This window comes from Myotis daubentonii, chromosome 13, assembly GCF_963259705.1.
Source record: "Myotis daubentonii chromosome 13, mMyoDau2.1, whole genome shotgun sequence".
Classification (NCBI taxonomy): Eukaryota; Metazoa; Chordata; class Mammalia; order Chiroptera; family Vespertilionidae; genus Myotis; species Myotis daubentonii.
This window is the reverse complement of record NC_081852.1, coordinates 54,547,195-54,566,848: the sequence shown is the minus strand read 5'-3', so window position 1 is coordinate 54,566,848 and position 19,654 is coordinate 54,547,195. Positions and strand designations below refer to the sequence as shown.

Genomic DNA, 19,654 nt, shown 5'->3' with positions numbered 1-19,654 from the left:
TGTCACATATAGAACTTTTTTGATATTTGCAACCATAGTAAAACAAAGATTTATATTTTTGATATTTATTTTATATATTTAAATGCCATTTAACAAAGAAAAATCAACCAAAAAAATGAGTTCGCGTGTCACCTCTGACGCGTGTGTCATAGGTTCACCATCACTGCTCTAGTGTTTAATAAAACAGGATAACAAACTGTATTGCCTTTGGTAAGAGGTCGCAAGGGAGCTTTGGTTTCTTTTTGCCCTTATGTTTATCAAGTGAGTTAAACCAGCCATGCCTCTATTAGTGGCAGTCACCCTCAGCTCTTTCTCCTGTGACCTGGAGTCTATTTAATAACTGCAGCCTCACATTTGACACCCAGCTACCCAGGGGAAGCTCAGCTAGCCAACCCATTTAAAATGAGAAGACACTCTGTGCATCTATGGTCGTATTTATTTTATGCCTTTGAAAAGTAACTTTTTAGGTTATATTTTATTGATGCATGCATACAAAGAAGTGCATATATCAAGTGTAACAGGAAGGATTCTCACTAGTGGACACATCTGCATAACTAGTGCCCAGATCAAAAAACAGAACATAACCGAAGTCCAGACACCCCCCCCTCTCTGTCTATCCCCGCAGACACCCGTCCCCAGTAGTAACCACTGCCTTGAGTCCTAAAACCAGTTCTGCCGTTTTTAAGTGGTATGAAATCTTATAGTATTTAGTCTTGAAAGAGATTGTATATTTTTAATGTTTAGAACCAAATTGATTGTCACTTATTTATTCCTTGAAAGGAAAATCTGTACTATTAACTTAAGAGTATGCTGGTCCTGGTATTTTTAAATCTTGGGCTGAAAGTTTTCTAAAAATATCCTGGTAAAGTCCTGGTGACATATTCAAGAGTGACTTCGGGTTCTATTGTGCAAGTGGTGTTTTGGTTTCTAAGGTGGAGTATAAGAAGGATCACGAAAGTAGTAAAGGTCACAGTATCAACTACTGTGAAACACCTCAATTCAGGAACGTGAGCAAGATCTCAAAATTCACCAGTGACGTGAGTTTTTAATGCCTAAGCATTTCTGGGTCTCCTAAGAGACAGTCTGCGTGAATGTATTTATGTGTCTTGGAAAAGCATGGCCTTTTAAGCACAGATACCTAACAGGTCTGATTAAGATTGCTGGAACTGGTCAATGTAGTGTTAAATTCTTTTACACCTCCCGATGCACACTTGACCTTGAGTGCTCAGGGCAGTGCCTGCCTGTCCTCTCGCATCCTTCCTGTATGGCAGTATCTGGTACCTAGAGGCGAATGCTGGTGAGCAGAGCATGCAACATCCTCTCCCAATGCAAATTTATGCTTCTTAATTTAACACCTGGCTGACCGGTCAGGAGATAAGTCGTGTCTGCATGTACATTAAGTCATTTTAAAACTCTGAAAGCTTAAAATCACTTAATGTAAATACAGACACGAGTTATCTCCTGACTGGTCAGCAAGGTGTTAATACCTGCTCTCGTTTGACCTGCAGAGTCACCTGGGGAGCCAGATGTTATTTCCCCCCGATTACAGATAAGCAGCTATATGCTGGAGTGGCATTTGCAAATTTGGGAATTCTCAGAGAAGGTCTGGAGATGTATCCTGGGGAACATAATCTACACCAGATTATGTGACTTTCCTTCTGTTTAGTTGTGCATCCTCGTAGAATTTAAAGTCACTCAGGACTTTGTAAAGCTCAGTGAGGTATTTATTTTTCATCAGTTAGTGGGGAAGAGCACCAGCTTTGGAGCTGACAGATGTGGTTTCACAATTAGCCAAGTGGCCAACTTTGGGCAAATTGTTTAAGCTCTCCAGCCACTTTGCCCATTGGAAAATGGGGATGATGGTAATTCCTGTCCTCATAGAGTGAGATCAACTGAGATAAGTAGAATCCTGTCTTGATATATAGTAACATTATTCTGTTTAAATACTCTCAGTGCCCAATAACTCAGTGGCCTCCCAGGGCAGGTCATGTTAATGTGGCTTCATTAGCTGCTACCCAAATTTTCCTATTTATGGCTTCTTATCATCCCATTTTGGTTCTCATTATTTGGTAAGCTGCATTTGGGGCACAATATTATTTCACCTGGTTGTAGTAGTGACCAATCTGTGGTGAAATGTTCATAGAATTTGGCAGAGCTCAAGTTTTATTCTTCATCTATTTTGAAATGGAGGCAGTAGTCTACAGTGATTGTACTATCCCCCAGCATGGGGCTTCACACACAATCAGGGCTTGCCCAGTAGAGAGCTCCTGCTCTCACAGTAGGTTTGCACATTGAAAAAGATCTGGTATATACACAATTGAAAATATTTTTTAAAAGTCAGGTATGTTTTGTGCTGGCTGTGCCCATCAGATTTTATGGTGTTTTTTTTTTTGTTTTTTTTTTTTTGCCTGCTGTGTGCTTGCCCCATTCCAACTTCTTGTCCTTGCTTGAAACTTCAGTTGATTATTTTTTTAAAAGTTGTGTCTTGTTATTCAGTGAAACACTGACTACTTAAATGGGTTGTCTTTAATCATTTATATTTTCAATTTAGTCCATTAAGAGGAGTAGTTAATTTTGAACATGTTGGGAAGAGAATGCTTTTGTTGAAAGTTTTGTGGTCCCCTGTAGAATAAATACAAAGAAAACTACCAGAACCACATGAGAGGCCACTATGAAGGAGTTGGTATGGACAGACGGACTCTCCATGCGATGAAAGTCGGAAGTCTGGCAAGCAACGTGAGTTCTTGTGTGAGGGGCCTGGCGGTCCTGGGGGTCAGTTGGAGGGGAAAGAGGTGGGGCATAAAGAGTTCAGCCAATTCTTTTCAGCCTCCCTTTGGAAAAATCAGTTTTCTGTTGTGTAAAGGCTGACCCATCAGAGTTCCTAAACATGAACCGATACAACCAAGGCTAGGTAAAAATCCTTGACATTGATCAGTAGCTTCAATTTATTTATCTCAGCTTTCTCTGGTTTGAAGAGTAGTCAGATCCATTGTAACTGATCCAGTGTGAGAAAAAAACTTTCAATTTCTGAGAGATAAAGAGAAATGGACGAGCATAATTTTTATTTGAAATTCCTGCTATGAAATTTGTTGGTTGGGTGGGTGCTTGGTTGATTGGTTCATTCATTTATTCCATCGTGATGTTCATTGAAGACCTTCTGTTCATTGAAGGCACTGGTCTTCAAAGTAGATCAGGTCCCTGTTTCATCAAAGCCTGAAATCTATTAATCCATCTTTGGCTTTGTCAATTCAGTTCATAGGTTTGCAAATGCCAAGTTGTAAATCTTACCAATTTCATTATTAAAACATAGAAATGTCAGATGTCCTCTGCTTGAGAATGTCAAATTTGATCTTTAGGGGGGAAAAATTGAAAGCACTCTGAAGACTCTTGACTTTTCATTTATTTTCTAGAAGAAGCTTTTCCATTGTATATTCATGTGCAAATACTTCTTATTAACAAAAATTACAAGGGGCTCCATATTTAATAAGATAAAATAAATGTGCTGCAGATGGAAGTTAATGAATTTTGGATTAATTAAGAGGAATAATTCAAATTAATTGAAGGCAGAAGTGTGAGCGTAACTTAATTTTCCTTGGAGGTGATGAAACTGAATTAATTTTGTTTCTGGTTACTTTTTTATTTCCCCCTCTGGTTACCTTTTAAAATACTTCCTATGACATTCAAACAAGGTAAACAAAAAAAAGTAGAGGCTAATTTCTCTTTTCTTGTTATTTTCTTTGTGTTTCAGATTGCCTACAAGGAGGATTACAAACACGATGTTGTCGACTACAACTACCCAGCCACTCTCACGCCTTCCTATCAAACAGTCATGAAGCTGGTTCCTTTGAAAGATGTAAGTCCTCTTCCAGTAGTCCTCTCTGCTCTTTCTTGTCGCTTCTTTCCTGTGGAGTGATTCTTAGGCAGCAAGATGGAAAGAAACAAGATACATAGGAAATGGAAGAAGGGATTGAGAAAGGGACACTCTTTTTCACTAGGAAGTCCATTTATGCATGTTTGGAAACTCTTCTTATTTTATTTTATTTATTTGAGAGAGAGAGAGAGAGGGGAAGGAGGGAGGGGGAGAGAAAGCGAGAGAGAGAGAGAGAGAGAGAGAGAGAGAGAGAGAGAGATACATTTGTGCCCTGATCAAACCCACAACATTGACATATCAGGATGATGTGCTAACCAACTGAACTACCCGGCAAGGCCTAAGGGAACTCTTAGCTTTTCAATATAAGGTGAGGACAACTCTAGTTTTGTTTTAAAAATAACCTGAGGTTGAATTTCTCCTGTTGGAATTTGGTGGACTGTGTCCACTGCTGGGCACATTCAGTAATTGTTCTTAGCAATGATGACCTTTTTTTTTTTTTTTTTTAAAAAGTTTAGGAGTGTGCTATGTTTAAGGACTGGAGGAAATAAGATAAAGTGGCTGTAAGTTGTGAGAAAGTGGTAATGGTAACTCAATTTTTTTCTTAGGAGCACTTGGGAAATATATGTGTGGAATAATATATAACTCAATTATTACATCAGTGATTTTATTTATAGTTTGGCTGGCACAAAATAAAATATGCAGAATTAATTAAATTTATTGTTTTTTACTTATAAGAATTTTACTATATCTTTATTACAGAAAATTTAGAAAATACAGAAAAGTACGAAGAAAAAAAGACAAAAGTCATGTCCTATCTTAAAAAGTACTTAAGGTGGTTTAGAATTGAGTTGATATCACAGTTACTTGTCAGCAAAGGTTATCATAAATCAGTCAATAACTTAACAAATATTTCAACAAATATTTAGTAAATGGTCAGTGCTACTTTCCTGCACATTCCTTTGGGATCAGTAGTTGACTTGGGTTTTGCTATTGGTAGGTAGGTCTTTATGTCACTCTGTCTTTTGCTCAGAGTAGGAGCAGTGTTGGCTGTGGTGGGTATCTCTAGTGTCTGACACAGTTTGCAGGACAATGGAGGATAATCATTGGCAAATGACAGTTTAATGGATGAAAGGGGCTTTCAAACATGTACTAAAGCAAGGCATGGGCGGTAGAGAAATATAAAGGACTTAAACTTTGCTTCTCTTTTTCTGAGGAAACTTGGTTGGGTTGACTTGCTCACTTCACCTTAATGAAACCCAAGGTTAAACTTGACTGCCAAAACGACTTCTTTTTTTTTTTTGGCTGCATACATTACCTGGGGAATGTGAGGATCAAGAGCATTTCATTAAAATTCAAGTGTGTGCTCTTACAGAAATCATTGGTAATAGCACAAGCAAACCAAGGTAGATTCCTACAACGTGTACTCCCATTATAACATGGCTTGCTATGACATTCATCTGTATAAGGCCGACTCAAACCAAGCACCTGAAATATAGCCAGCTCACCTTTGGAAATCTGGGAATAGAATGGAATTAGACTGGATTAGAAATAAGCAGAGGTAAGTTCAAAATGGAGCCCATGAGCCAAATCCGGGCTGCTAAGATGTATTTGGCCACAGAGTGTTTAAAAAAAAATTGGACCAGTATATAGAAATTTATGTAAGTGAGCACAAATTTTTATATTCTTTTTTTTTTTTTTTAAGTTGGAAAACTCAGGGAACTGTGGCCCTAGTTCCTGCATGGCAGTGCTTGGGTGGGACTGAGTGGCAGCTGCTCTCTGTCACCACCTTCCTCCTACTTTCTTGGCTCCCTGTGATTTTGAGTTTACACCCTAATGTAGGGGCGTTGGTGTTCAGGAAGTTTGGGGGACCCATTACAAGAACATTTGTGGCCTCTCTTGCTGTCTGGTAGTTGTAAAGGTGGTCAGATAGCTATGAAATTAAACAAGCACAGCCCTTGATTAGAGAGGGTTCCCTTCAGATGGGTTTTATAAACACTAACAGAATTACAATGAGACTATGCTCAGCGAAGAGCCCCTTCAGAGAGAAAACTGAAGCAATGGCCACGGATCTCTGAGGTGGCGAAGGTGTGGTTAATCACGGAGACTGTCAGTTATGTCCTGCAGAGGAAAGCAACTGTGCTCTGCCACATACTTAATGCAGAGTTATAGGGAAGGAATATGCCATTCTATAAATATAGTTTTTGTGACCTTTTATCGTGCATAATTCTGAATTCTATTAGACACTTCATTATGAGATGATAATTTTTCCCTCTGAATTAATGCATCAGGAAGCCACTGTACTCTAATCTCAGTAATAGTTGACATTGAAATGAGTTTATATTTCCTAGTTTTCCCTCCATACCCCATGTCCCAAACTCAGAATGTGCAAAAACTTTTCTTCTTGAATCTAGGCCTGAAGAAGCTATAACAGTGTGTGGGGTGCTGGGTGGGGTCCTGGGCTTTAGGCAATAAAACAGAGGCATACCCTAGCCAGTTTGGCTCAGTGGATAGAGTGTCAGCCTGCAGACTGAAGGTCACAGGTTCGATTCTGGTCAAGGGGAAGTATCTTGGTTACAGGCTCAATTCCTGGCCCTGGTTGGGGCATGTGGGGGCGGCAGTCAATCGATGTGTCTCTCTCACATGGATATTTCTCTCTCTCTGCCTCTCCCCCTCCCTTCCACTCTCTCTAAAAATCGATGGAAAATTATCCTCGGGTGAGGTTTAACAAACAGCAGAGGCATGATGACTGTGAGTGGGGTGGGTGATCAAAGCCAGAGCCCAGCTGACTAAGGGCCAACGTGGAGTCTGTGCCTGGAAAGGCTCAGGTGGGCTCGGAATGTTTGTTGTCTCCAGTTGGAATCTTTAGTTCTCTTTCTAGTCATTTGAGAATCGCAGCTCGGTTGGGCTTAGGCAGACGGGGCTAAGCAGGTCTCAGAGACAAGTGCGAGTGACATCTTCCTGTGCCTCTTTGCACCCAGGCCAACTACAGGCAAAGCATCGACAAGTTGAAGTACAGCTCTGTGACCAACACCCCTCAGATTGTTCAAGCCAAAATCAACGCCCAGCAACTGAGTCATGTAAGTGACCCCACATGCCCAGCCGGATGTGGGTGACTTGTGATTGCCGGGTGGCCTCTGGATAGCGGGCTCCTAAGGACGTGACTTTCATGAATGGTGACATTTGTCTTATTACAGCTATGAAATGGCCCCCCCGCTCTTGACGAATTCAAATACATTCACAAGTAAAAAGAGTAGTGTAAAGAATCCCCATGGCCCATCACCCAGCTTCACCCTCACCTCACGGCCAGTCTTGCTTTATCGTTATGCCCATCCACTCCCTTCCCCGCCCATGTTATTTTGAAAAATATCCCAGGTATCATATTATTTACTCTATAAGTATTTTAGTATGAGTCTCTAAAAGATGAAAAAAATTTAAAACATAGTTATGCATTTTTTATATATCACAACCAAAAATTAATAATTCTTAATATCACTAATGTTAATTAGTGTTCAACACTCCAGTTGTCTCATAAGGTTATACTTTTTTATAGTTTGTTTGAATAGTCAAATAAGGTCCACATTTTGTGATTAGTTGATATGTCTTCAAGACTTTTCATCTTTTAAGTTTTTTAAAAAATGTCTTCTTTTCTCGCAAATTGTCTGTTGAAGAGACTGGATTGTTTATCCTGTACCATTTCCCACAGTCTGAGATTTGCCAACTGCATCCCACTGCGGCTTTCACATGTTCCTCCAGCCTCCACTTGTCCTATGAAATAGTGGTTGGGTCTATAGACTCGATCAGGTTCTGGTTTAATTTTGGGCAAGACTGTGTCTCAGATGATGCTGTATTCTTCCACTGGGAATCACGTAATGTCTGGATGGCTCTTTCTTGGAGATTGAAGATTGCTTTTCTTCAATGTGGGCAGACATTTGATAATTACTCTTTGAGTATCCACCATGCATATCGCAAGATGTTCTGCACGGCAGTGAGATAATAAACTAAGCTCCATCGCCTCACGAGTTCTTCAAAGGAGAGCTGCTGAGGTGGCCACAGGGAAAGCCTTTGCAAGCTCATGACTCTGAGTGCCTCTGAGTTGTTTTACTTTCCACTGGGCATCTTCAGTCTGTTCATTTAAAACATTCACAGAATTGTAGGCTTCCTGGTCAAGTGCCTTTTCCAGAAACTCCTTCTCAGCTATGAGTCTAAAGGGAAAGTGGAAAAGAGAGTGTTCTTCTGCCCATCCAAACACCTTGCATTTACCCTGTGGGTTTACTTGAAACCCAATAGGTGAATTACCGTGCTGACTATGAGAAAAACAAGTTGAATTACACATTGCCCCAGGATGTACCTCAACTGGCGAAGGCCAAATCCAACGCCGAGCTCTTTAGCGAGGTAAGCAGGCAGCATGGGGAGAGTGTGGTGGAGGTTATGTGCACAGGTGAGCATGATGATACCAGTCCCAATGAGCCGGGACTATTCGGCTCATGAGATGGGTTCGTTCACAGCACCTACCATGCTATAATTTTGAATCTTGCTGTCTCATGGCCTGTGGTAGTTCACTGGGGGTAAATTGATCTTAGCAGTTTTATTCTCACAATATGAGCATGTGTGCAATATGTGTATGAACACGCACATGGCATCATCATCATCATCATCATCATCATCATCATCTGGGTGACTTCAAGCTGGAGCTTTGCTGTGTGGAGAAACTTTAAGTTAAAGATCGATGTTAATTACCAGATTCTTCCTGGAGTCCCAAATGGGCTGTGATTAGGCTTCTCATTCTAGATAGGATTTGTGGGACAAAAGAAGAAAAGAAAAAGGAACTAATATTTGTTGATGTGTATTCTGTGCTGGGCACTGGGAGAAGCAATGGAGTTAATTGTCATACCCCCAGGAGGTATTTATTATAGAGACATAGTGACGTGGGCTTTGGTATCAGATAGACCCAGGTCAGATGTTGGCATTGCCACTTTCAACCCATGTCCCTACATGAGGTTTTAATGTCTCTGAGCCTCACAAGCCCAATGCAAAGACTTAGAGTTGCTGAGTAGAAGACACATAGGAAAGGGCCAGAAAACAATAGGCGCTGTTACCATGGCAACACCAATATCAACACCTTAGATCTAGGTTGCACTTTACCAGCTTAAGATCTGTTTTCATATACTACATCCAATTTATTCTCACATCAATCCTGAGACAGATAATAGGGTATTCTTTTTGCAAATGACAAACTAAGGCATAAAAAGGTAATTTACCCAAGGTCACATGATCAGGAAACACCAGACCTAGGATGAACACATGGGTCTTCTCTTTGTCCTACCCATTACCGTTGCCCTGCATGGCTCTGCAGCTAAGGAATCAATGAACTGTCGTAATAATTGCTATGATCCTTTTGATAATAACACCAAGATTCTTGTCTGTAGACAGATGAAGATGCCACCTTCGCTATTTGTTTGTTTTTTTCTTCAACTTTTGGCAGGAATATGGATAGGGACTCTTAATTCACCTGTGTCTTTGTTTGTCAGATTAAGTACAAAGAAGGCTGGGAAAAGTCCAAGGGGAAAGGATTTGAAATGAAGCTGGACGCCATGTCTCTGCTGGCCGCCAAAGCCTCCGGAGAGCTTGCTAGCAATGTAGGTTTTTCTCTCATTAACTCAGAAATGCATAAGAAATGGTTTCCATAAAATGTCAGTGGTCCTGCAGAAAAAAATAATGACTGTTAACGTGGCAAACATCACAATCCTTTCATCTTCTGGGTGCGAAAGACTGGGAGGTGTTTTTGCAGAATTATTCCCCTTGCACTTGTTAAAACCAGAACCCCTGATATGGGAAAGTTTCTTTCTCCCTCACGATAGACTTTCTTCTTTCTCTCAAGATTAAATACAAAGAAGAATATGAAAAAAGCAAAGGCAAAGCCATGGGAACTACGGACTCTAGGCTTCTGCACTCCCTGCAGGTTGCCAAGATGAGCAGCGAGGTAAATTCCTTTTTGCCCACCATCCTTTACTTAGAGTTGTGTTACTTTAAAGTTTTTCCTGGGCCTCCTTCACTTGGGACTGTTACCTTTTTATTGACTCCCACCTACGACTTCTTTCCTGGCTTGTGTGAGAAGTTTGTTCCATTTCTTTGTTCTTAAATGTATTTTTGTTGATTTCAGAGAGGAAGGGAGAGAGAGAGAGAGATAGAAACATCAAGGATGAGAGAGAATCACTGATCAGCTGCCTCCTAAATGCCTCCTACTGGGGATAGAGCCTGTAAGCTCAGCATATGCCCTGACCGGGAATCGAACCAGTGACCTCTCTCTTGGTGCATGGGTTGATGTTCAACCACTGAGCCACATCCGCCAGGCTGTTTCATTTCTTTTGTTTGCAAAAGCATTCTTTTAAAATAGATGAGTGATGTGTTCCCTATGAGTGACCAGGATCTCCTAGTGAAGGTATAAAGGTGTTCAGCCTCATTTACTGATTCTACAAATGTTTACTAAACAACTACTATGGGCAAGATCCTGTGTGAGAGACACGGGGCTCTAGGAATGAGAACCACATAACAGGTTCCTCTCTGACAGAACGTAATTCTACTGAGAGGGTTCAGCAGTAAGCACCCTGATTACTGTGGCGATGTCCTGGATGAATCCTGTAGTTACAAATGCACACAGTATTCAAAATATTTAGCAAACAACTGGGCATCTAGGCTCCAACCAATCAGAGTGATGCTCCTTTGTAAACAACTATAGTTAATGTCTGGAGATGAACTGTGGTAAATTGTCACTTACTGAAACCCCGTGGGAGGTAAATTCTGCTAGAAGGGGCAGATGTGGCTTCTCATCAAGTCTTCCCTGCCAATACTCAACAGTTAAAAGGACATGTAAGTATCAGGTTTCTGCTTTATGACTGCCTGCTCCAAGCTGTGAGGCCAGCTGACAGTGCTCTGATGGTGCAGACTGGTCTAATTGCCTGGTAAATCATTAAGGAGCCATGGCTTGAATAAAGTAAGAAGGTTGGTGTCCGAGTCACCATTTTGGATGTGCCTATATAATAAGCCCTTTAAAGTGCATAGTTGTGAAACATACAGAGAAATTGAGAATCTGGCTTCGGGTTAGATAGAGAACGAAATGGTATTTCATATTTGCAGTTGGAGCATCTAGGGCCAAAAAGACTGTCTTGCCCAAGGTCATATAGTAGTCAGTGATAGTGGTGGAGGGGTAGAGAACTAGATTCTAGAACTCTTGCTTACTGGCACTATATTCTTTTTACTGTAGATCACTACCTTTCCCTACCACCGTATCATCACCACCGACATCACCATCATCACCATCACCATCATTATCACCACCACCATCACCATCATCACCACCATTACCATCACCACCACCATCACCGTTATCATCACCACCATCGTCGTCATTCCTATCATCAACATGATCATCACTATTATCAACATCACCATTATCACCATCAGAACTATCACTGACATCATTGTCATCGCCAACACTATCATTACCACCATCATCATTACCATAATTACCATCAACACTATCATCATTCCTATCACCAACATCACCGTCACCATTATCAACATCACCATCATCACTATTCTCCTCACCACCACTATCATCACCATCCTTCCCATTACCAACATCATCATCACCATTATCAATATCACCATCACCACCATATTATCATCACTAAGGCCATCATTACCATCATTATCACTATTATCATCATCACAATCTTCACCATTGTCAACACCACCATCACCACCATCATCACTGTTGTCATTGCCAACCTCATTGCTAACATTTACCAAGCGTTTTCTGTATGCCAGCCTCTGCATGAAGCAGGTATCACCTACTATTTTGTTGACTTATCACAATAGTCCCCCGAAGAAAATGAGCCCTTAGAGCAGTGGTTCTCAACCTTCTGGCCCTTTAAATACAGTTCCTCATGCTGTGACCCAACCATAAAATTATTTTCGTTGCTACTTCATAACTGTAATGTTGCTACTGTTATGAATCGTAATGTAAATATCTGATATGCAGGATGGTCTTAGGCAACCCCTGTGAAAGGCAACCGCCAAAGGGGTCGCGACCCACAGGTTGAGAACCGCTGCCTTGGAGAGATGATGTAACTTTCCAGAGATCTCCAGTTGGCAGAGGGCAGATCAGGTTTGAACTCAGGCTTCTCTGGCTCTGGAGCCTAAGCTTTGTTATTCTACCTTTTCAAGCTTCTACAGAAACCATGGATAAAGTGTTTGCCTCCTGGGGTAGCCAGATAAAATGATTTAGGATTGGAAGGAGGCATTTCTCCCAGAGACAAAGTAGTGTGGAATCTCAGCTCCCTGGCACTGTCATCTTACAGAGCCAGAAATGGGTCCCACTTTCCTGACAGATGGGTGCCATTGCCCAGAGTGCCAACTTCTCACGAAAATCTGGGCTTCTTTCCTGTGTTTCCATATCATGCCTGCAAACACAGGCTTCGAGTAATGGGCCTCGTTTTGGTACATTCAAGGTTGAATACAAGAAAGGCTTTGAAGAGAGTAAGACCCACTTTCACCTGCCCATGGACATGGTAAACATCAGGCATGCTAAGAAGGCCCAAGCTCTGGCCAGTGACCTGGACTACAGGAAAAAGCTGCACGAATACACCGTGCTGCCCGAAGATATGAAGACGCAGTGGGCCAAGAAAGCCTACGGGCTCCAGAGCGAGGTGAGCCCCTCTCATTGACAGTCTCCCGTGCATCTCTCGCAGTGGGAGACAGTGACACTTTGAGTGTGAACCTGTGCACATGAAATGACATAACTAGAAGGACCAGGAAGAACTGCTGGAGATGTACCAGGCCTGAGGAGGGTGGATGGGGAGATAGAGATACAGTTTTAGCTGAAACAGTGGAGACTAGAGGATGCAGGACAGGGGGCTCAGAGCCATGACAAAACTCAAGATGAGCGAAGAGGAATCAAATGTTGAAAATGGTAAGTAAATCTCAGAAATTTAGCAGATTGAAAGATGAGGTCCTTGATCAAAAAGTCTGAAAAGCCCACTTTCTGGTTAGGTTAGGACGTTTCAGTGCTAAAGTAGAACATGGTTACAAAAGTGGGCCCAGTGTCCTCCCTACCTAGGCAGAGTCCTGACAGATTATGAAGGAGTAGGGAGCAGTTCTTCTAGGAAGACGATGCAGAAGCAAGGAATTTCCTAACTCTCCCCTCACCTTTGCGCAGTCTGCACCCATGCATCTGTTAGAGACTGGCTTTTCTCTTGCAGCTGCAGTACAAATCTGACCTGGCGTGGATGAGAGGCGTGGGGTGGCTGACGGAGGGCAGTCTCAATTTGGAACAGGCCAAGAAGGCTGGACAGCTGGTCAGCGAGGTAACCTGAGCCGAGGCCCCTGGCTTCTAGTAGTGATCTTGTCCTCTGATTCCCCCCCTCCAACCCCCAGAATTATTTGGGGTATGACTCATAGGAGTATTTTTTTATTTTGCACCTGGGGAAGGTATGTGTACGCAGCCCAGCAATGTAAGTAGCAGCAGCGTCCACAGAAGAGTTCAGAAAGGTTGTCATACACAATCTGTTGGCATGAAGAAGCACATGTTTGTTGTGTAAGTGTTTGTGATTACTTCTGAATTAGAGTTCGACATGTGGAGGACAGTGTTCTCATTACACCCTTGCCTTTCATTCACTGCAGACTCTGAGCAAGTCATTCAACCCTCCCCGCCCTCTTTCACATAAAAATGAGAAGGTTGGACAGGCTATACCCTCCAAAGTCATCATGGCTCCAAGCTTGCTTCTCTTTGCACTGTGTAAAGCTGGCTTTGGCAGCAGGCAGAGGAGGACTTTTGAAGGGCATTTCATTTGGAAATGGGACTATTTCAGGATCGCTCTTTGGGATCTTTTAAAGGGGATTCTTGTGTCGTGGCCAGGAAGGCTGAGCCGACATCTCTCTTGCAAATGGTAATAATAGTGGTAGTCATAGCTGCCAACTGTGGACTGATAATTATGTACTCATTGCTGTCATTTATTTACCACTTTGAGTGTGTTACCTACATATTGCTCATTTATTGCTCACAGCAGCCCTAGGTGAGTGACACTATTATTATTCTGTTAACATCCCATTTTACACACGAGGAAAGTGAGACTTAAAGTCACACTTCCAGGAACTAGCAGAGGTGGCAACTGAATCAAGTGTTTGACCCAGTGCCCCGGCTTTTGACCACTCAGCAATATTGCACCCCCCAAAGCACGTTTTTGTAATTTATCCTTATTTCCTACGTACTCGTCTTTCTCTCCAACCCAGACACATTTATGGCCAGAATGTATAAATAAGGAAGGTAGAGAGGATAGAATAACCCTTTAGGGTCCTATTACTTAGCTTCTTTGAGACCAGCTAAAATACAGGGGGAGCAACTAAAGGTTCACTTGTCTTGGACACGAGTGCAGTAAGGAGCCCCAGCTAGCCGTAGGAACGAATTCAGCCTGAGGAATGTGTTTCTACCTCACTTCCTGTGCCTACTCATTGTTAAGCTCCTCAAGGGACACGTAGATACCATCTCCTTCGCCTTTTTAATGTCCCTACTGTGCCCTGTCCAGGGTGATTCTTGGCTCCTCAATAAGAATGTTTACCAGTGTGGACTGAGGGATAAGTGGGAATTTCAATCTTGGAAGGGCAATGTCACTTCCTTCAATTATGTGGGGAAGGGGTTTTTCCATCAACACAATGGAGCTAGGAAGGAAACTGCAATTGTCTGGAGTATTTGCTCTAGAATTTTATTTTCCTGCAGGGAGGAGATTTGGAGGGGTTTTTTTTTTAATATTCCAATTCCTATTTGGGGTTCAGTTGGTATCTATAATCCTCTTGCCGACAGCACTGGGGGTTTTGCTCATCTCTGAAGCTGGAAGGAGGTGGAGGTGAGATTCAGACTTTGGTTTTCATGATTGTGAAGTCCAAGTTCCCTACACCTCCCTATCCTGGGTCAGATCTAGATTTGTAAGATGGACACATCCCAGGGCACATGGTGAAATACAGAATTGATTAGGAGAAAACGCAGGAGTAGCAACTAAAACACTCTCACCAGAGCAGGCAGTCTCAGGTCTGCCTGGCCCTAAGTGCAGAGAGAGAGAGAGAGAGAGAGAGAGAGAGAGAGAGAGACAGACAGACACGGGGGTGGGGGTCAGCCTCATCCTAATGGGGTCCCTTTTCTTTGAAAACAGAAAAACTACAGGCAGAGGGCGGACGAGCTGAAGTTCACCAGTGTGGCCGACAGCTCCCAGATGGAGCACGCCAAGAAGAGCCAGGAGCTGCAGAGCGGGGTGAGTCCCGGGCTGCCCTCTCTCCACCAAGCTGCTGTGTCATGGGCCTGGGAGCCTCTGGGGACAACAGCAGGTGCTGCCCAGGCACGATCCAGGGACCAACAAAGAATCATCCCTTTAAATAGGCTGGACCCAGCTTTCTGCAGGCTTCCAGGCTGTGTCTGGGAGCTGGATCCCTGGTCTCCCCGCCTCATTCACCACCCTTCTCCCTAGTTGTTGGGGTCAATGCCATCTGATTTTATTCCTTTCAGCTTTCCTTATTGCCTAGTTCCTTCTTTCTTCTTCTTTCTTTCTCCTCCGTCTCTCATCAGAGGCTCTATAATTCTGGAGCCAGTAGAGCTTTATCGTGGGGGACAATGATATTTGCTTGTGGGTTGTGTACAGTTCATGCCCGCTTGAGCTCACATGTGGGGGGCAGAGCAGTGAAACTCCACGCGTGTTATCGATACATCAGTGTTCAACACTGGTTGCGCACCTGCACCAAGTAGGTATCGTCGTTGCTACGGTCCTCACTTTCCCTCCTAAAGGTCCAGGTACACCTGCCAGAAAGGATGCTATCAACGTAACGAGTCAGCAGAAAGCCACTGTTTAGAAACTCAAGTTGTTGGTCGGGAGGAAAGGAGAGGGAGAAAGAGCCAGAGTGATGGAGGTGTTCACTCATGGTGTCGTTCTGGTCGCTGCTCACTGTCCAGGTGTCAGACCTACGAATGCATTAGGCTCGATTATGGGGGCCCAGGAGGCAGAGTGCGCTTTTCATTTTTCCTGCTTGGAGAGTCTGTGCTCACTTGAGCTCTCTAATGGGTTATTTTAAGGCTGCAGACAGCGTAGGTGAGAACACTATGGGGCGGTCTATGTTTTCTCAAGGGAAAGGCATGAGGGATTTGGGGGTTGGTTCCCCGGCCACATTCTTTTCTCAACTCCTCACTGCTGCTTCTCCTATTAACTCTCCTGTGTTAAGCCTCATTTACTGTATCTCACCAGCCACTGTCTGGCCTGGGTGGTTTTGTAAGGTCTTCCCAGGCAAGGCACAGAAGATTCAAGCAGACATAAGAACCCATGAGTGATGCCCATCCGCCCACCTGCTCTTGACCCAGTTCTCTCTCCCAACAGGTGGCCTACAAGGCAGGAAACGAGCAGGCCCTCCACCAGTACAGCATCAGCAAAGACGAACCCCTCTTCTTACAGGCCCGAGCCAATGCTGCCAATCTCAGCGAGGTACAGCATGGGGCTTCCCTCTGTGGGCACCTGGACCCCCAAACCTGACCAGCCATGTTGGTGGGTCAGCTCGGGTTGCATACATCTGGTCATTGTAAACAGCTTGTCTAGCAACCTTGTTCCTGACCAGTGTTTTACGGGAGGACAATCTTTCATAGGAGTGAGCCAGTGGTGACTTGAGCCACTGACTGTGTGAAGGAGTAGGAGGCAGTGGTTATCTGGGGTCAGGGTGGACACAGCATAGGAGCAGTGTCATAGGGGAGGGAGTAAGAGCTCAGACGTTTGCTCTAAACTGCCTGGGTTTGATCCCTGGCTCTGCCAGTTACTAGGTGAGTGACTTTGGGCAAATTTTTGCTCTCGGTTGTCCCATCAGTGTCTTCTAAGGAGGGGCCTTCGCTCTGCCACTCAGCTCCCAGGTCTTTGAGGTCTTGATCTGATTAACGGGGAGAGGAAAGAATTAGAGGGAGTGACAGAGGCTAAATTGACTCACACACAGCAGGCAGGGGAGCCTTCCAGAAGAAAGAACTTGAAATCTGGAGGTGGAGGCAGGACAGGAAATGGGAGAAGAAAGGACAAGACACAAAGGAACTAGAGGCTGGGGGACAGGGAAAGAAGAGAGTGGGGCAGCGGCTGGATCGGTGGGGTGTGCCCTGAGCTGGAGAACACCTTTCAGAAAGGTTGCTGTGTGTCATGTCATGTTATCCCATCTTCGGCATGTCAAGGCTTCTCGAGTTCAATGTCTGCTTCTTTTTGATTGAAGCCATGTGTTGCAAGAGGCATTAAGGCAGGAACAAGGAGGCCTGGTTGTGTTCAGGTTACAGGGTTTCTGAGGTCTTGGGGTTTGGGGGAAAGGCGTGATCGGTGTTTGCCTCCCAGAGGGGTTGTTACGTAACGAGTCCACGGGCATGGTCTCACGTGAAGATGATCTCTTTTCCCCTGATTCCCCTTAGAAACTGTATAAGAGCAGCTGGGAAAACCAGAAGGCAAAAGGCTTTGAGCTTCGTCTTGACTCCTTGGCCTTCCTGGCAGCCAAAGCCAAGAGGGACCTGGCCAGCGAGGTGAGTCAGTCTCCAACTTGTCCATGTCTCCGTGAACCCTGCCGTTTACAGCATGTATATATACACATTACATACTCCGTAGGTCATGTATATATTATGTAACATATGGATTCCATGGACATAAATATAGAGAGACGTCAGCTGAACTAAACAGTGGCTTGGTGGTCGGTTGATTTACATTCCAATACCAGCTCCTTATGCTATCCGAGGGTAACATTTTACAAACCAGCTCCGGTCTGGAGTGACACAGGTGTATACCAAGCCTGGCTCAGAAAGTGTCCAGTGAATGGTGACAGATACTGATACGGCTGTTGCTGTTGGCAGAGGTGAGCGAGGAGCCCAAGTCACCTGATGGCCACAGCAATGACAATGTTGAAAATAGTGCCACACACTGGTATCCTGTTACACTTTTTAAAACATTCCCATACTTATTCTTTCTCCTGATTCTCATTGCTCTTGGCCTAATACCTTTTTTTTCTTCAGGCCAATATGCTTCCTTTGGCACCCATACTTCTAAATGGGTCCCAGTTGTTTTTTAATTCGAGCTCCTTTCTCAAACAGCAATTGCATTTTGGACATTCTGTGTCTTTTTAACTTCGTGAATACTTTTTATTTATAATGTTTTCACTGTTACCAAAAAGGATTTTAAAGTGGCTTTCAGGAAAGCAAGAGGGCACTTAAAAATAAATCCAGGAAGAGGGGTGGCAAATAATATAGAGAAAAGATGGAATTTCACGAGGAAATTTGGAGAAAACTGTTCTATAACTGAGCATCGTGTGGCTCTGAGCTTTCTGGTAGCTCAGGTGGAAAGGGAATAATGAGCAGTAATATTTTATTTCACTGTTTGATGAAAGGTTATTCAAAGGAGGCAAACTTTTTATTAGGATTCTGTCATATGGCTTTGTTTTAACTTTCACACCTGTGTTTTTTTGTTTGTTTGTTTGTTTTAAACATGTTTTCATTGACTTTAGGAAGAGAGTAAGGGAGAGGGAGAGAGAGATAGAAACATCAGTGAGAGAGAAACATCGATCAACTGCCTCCTGCAAGCCTCCTACTGAGGATCTAGCCTGCAACTCGGGCACTTGTCCTGACCAGAAATCAAATCTGACCTCTTGGTGTGTGGGAAGATACTCAACAAACTGAGCCACACCAGCCAGGCAATGCATGTGGTTTAAAATGTCACAATTCCTTTATTTTTAAAAAATACGTTTTTATTGATTTTCAGAGAGAGAGAGAGAGAGAGAGAAGAAAGAAATCAAATCAATGATGAGAGAATCATGGATCGGCTGCCTCTTGCATGCCCCCTACTGGGGATCGAGCCTGCAACCCAGGCATGTGCCCTGACTGGGAATCGAACTGTGACCTTCTGGTTCATGGGTCGATGCTCAACCACTGAGCCACACTGTCCAGGCCACACTTCCTTTAGGAGATTCTGACCCACCCCTGCTCTCCTCTTCTCATCCAGGTGAAGTACAAGGAGGACTACGAGAGGTCCAGAGGGAAGCTCATTGGGGCACAGGGTGCCCAGGGCGACTCGCAGATGAGCCACTCCCTGCAGATGTCCAAGCTGCAGAGCGACCTGGAGTACAGAAAGGGATTCGAAGACACCAAGTCCCAGTGCCACGTCTCCCTAGACATGGTCCACCTTGTGCACGCCCGCAAGGCTCAGCATTTAGCCACAGACGTAGGCTACAAGACGGCGTCCCATCACTTCACAGCTCTGCCCACGGACATGAAGGTGGAATGGGCCAAGAAGGCTTACGGTTTACAGAGTGATGTAAGCTCCGTGTATGTGCATGTGTGTGTACGTGTGTGTGGTCGCCTTGGTGCAGGTCACCCAGATCCTTCAAGACAATAGTTTATACTTACGGAAATACCGACTTCTGGGTCCCCAGGTGGAAACATGGCAGCTTCCTAGTGTTTTAACTCTTATTCAGATTATGCCCCTTGTAAGTTCGATAGGACTAAACAGAAAATTATGAAGCCACTTTTTTCTTCTTGGAATTCTGATCTGCATACGTTTTCCTTGTTCCTTTGTATTGCCCCCTGGTGAGGGGGATGTATTTGTGACCTTCTGAGTGGTGGCTTCCTTATGGGAGGGCATCTCTGATAGGCATTCCAACTTTTAGAATGATCAGCTCGCTAATCAATAGCCCTCACCCCCTTTTCCTTATATTCCCCACCTGGCTCTGTTTTCTTTCATCTTC

General features: G+C 43.7%; 1 protein-coding gene across 4 annotated transcripts in view; it reads left to right on the top strand.

Annotated features, from left to right (window-relative positions):
• NRAP (nebulin related anchoring protein) overlaps positions 1-19,654 on the top strand; it is a 67,268-nt gene that overhangs the window by 17,317 nt on the left and 30,297 nt on the right. For 3 of the 4 annotated variants that reach the window (XM_059661456.1, XM_059661457.1, XM_059661458.1), the window contains exons 12-24: positions 933-1,037; positions 2,629-2,736; positions 3,749-3,853; positions 6,850-6,948; positions 8,159-8,263; positions 9,400-9,507; positions 9,750-9,851; positions 12,382-12,579; positions 13,132-13,236; positions 15,076-15,174; positions 16,285-16,389; positions 17,340-17,447; positions 18,913-19,224. In XM_059661456.1, the coding sequence (XP_059517439.1) occupies positions 933-1,037; positions 2,629-2,736; positions 3,749-3,853; positions 6,850-6,948; positions 8,159-8,263; positions 9,400-9,507; positions 9,750-9,851; positions 12,382-12,579; positions 13,132-13,236; positions 15,076-15,174; positions 16,285-16,389; positions 17,340-17,447; positions 18,913-19,224 (1,659 nt within the window). The remainder of the gene's footprint in view (positions 1-932; positions 1,038-2,628; positions 2,737-3,748; positions 3,854-6,849; positions 6,949-8,158; positions 8,264-9,399; positions 9,508-9,749; positions 9,852-12,381; positions 12,580-13,131; positions 13,237-15,075; positions 15,175-16,284; positions 16,390-17,339; positions 17,448-18,912; positions 19,225-19,654) is intronic. The other variant, XM_059661459.1, reaches the window with a different exon arrangement.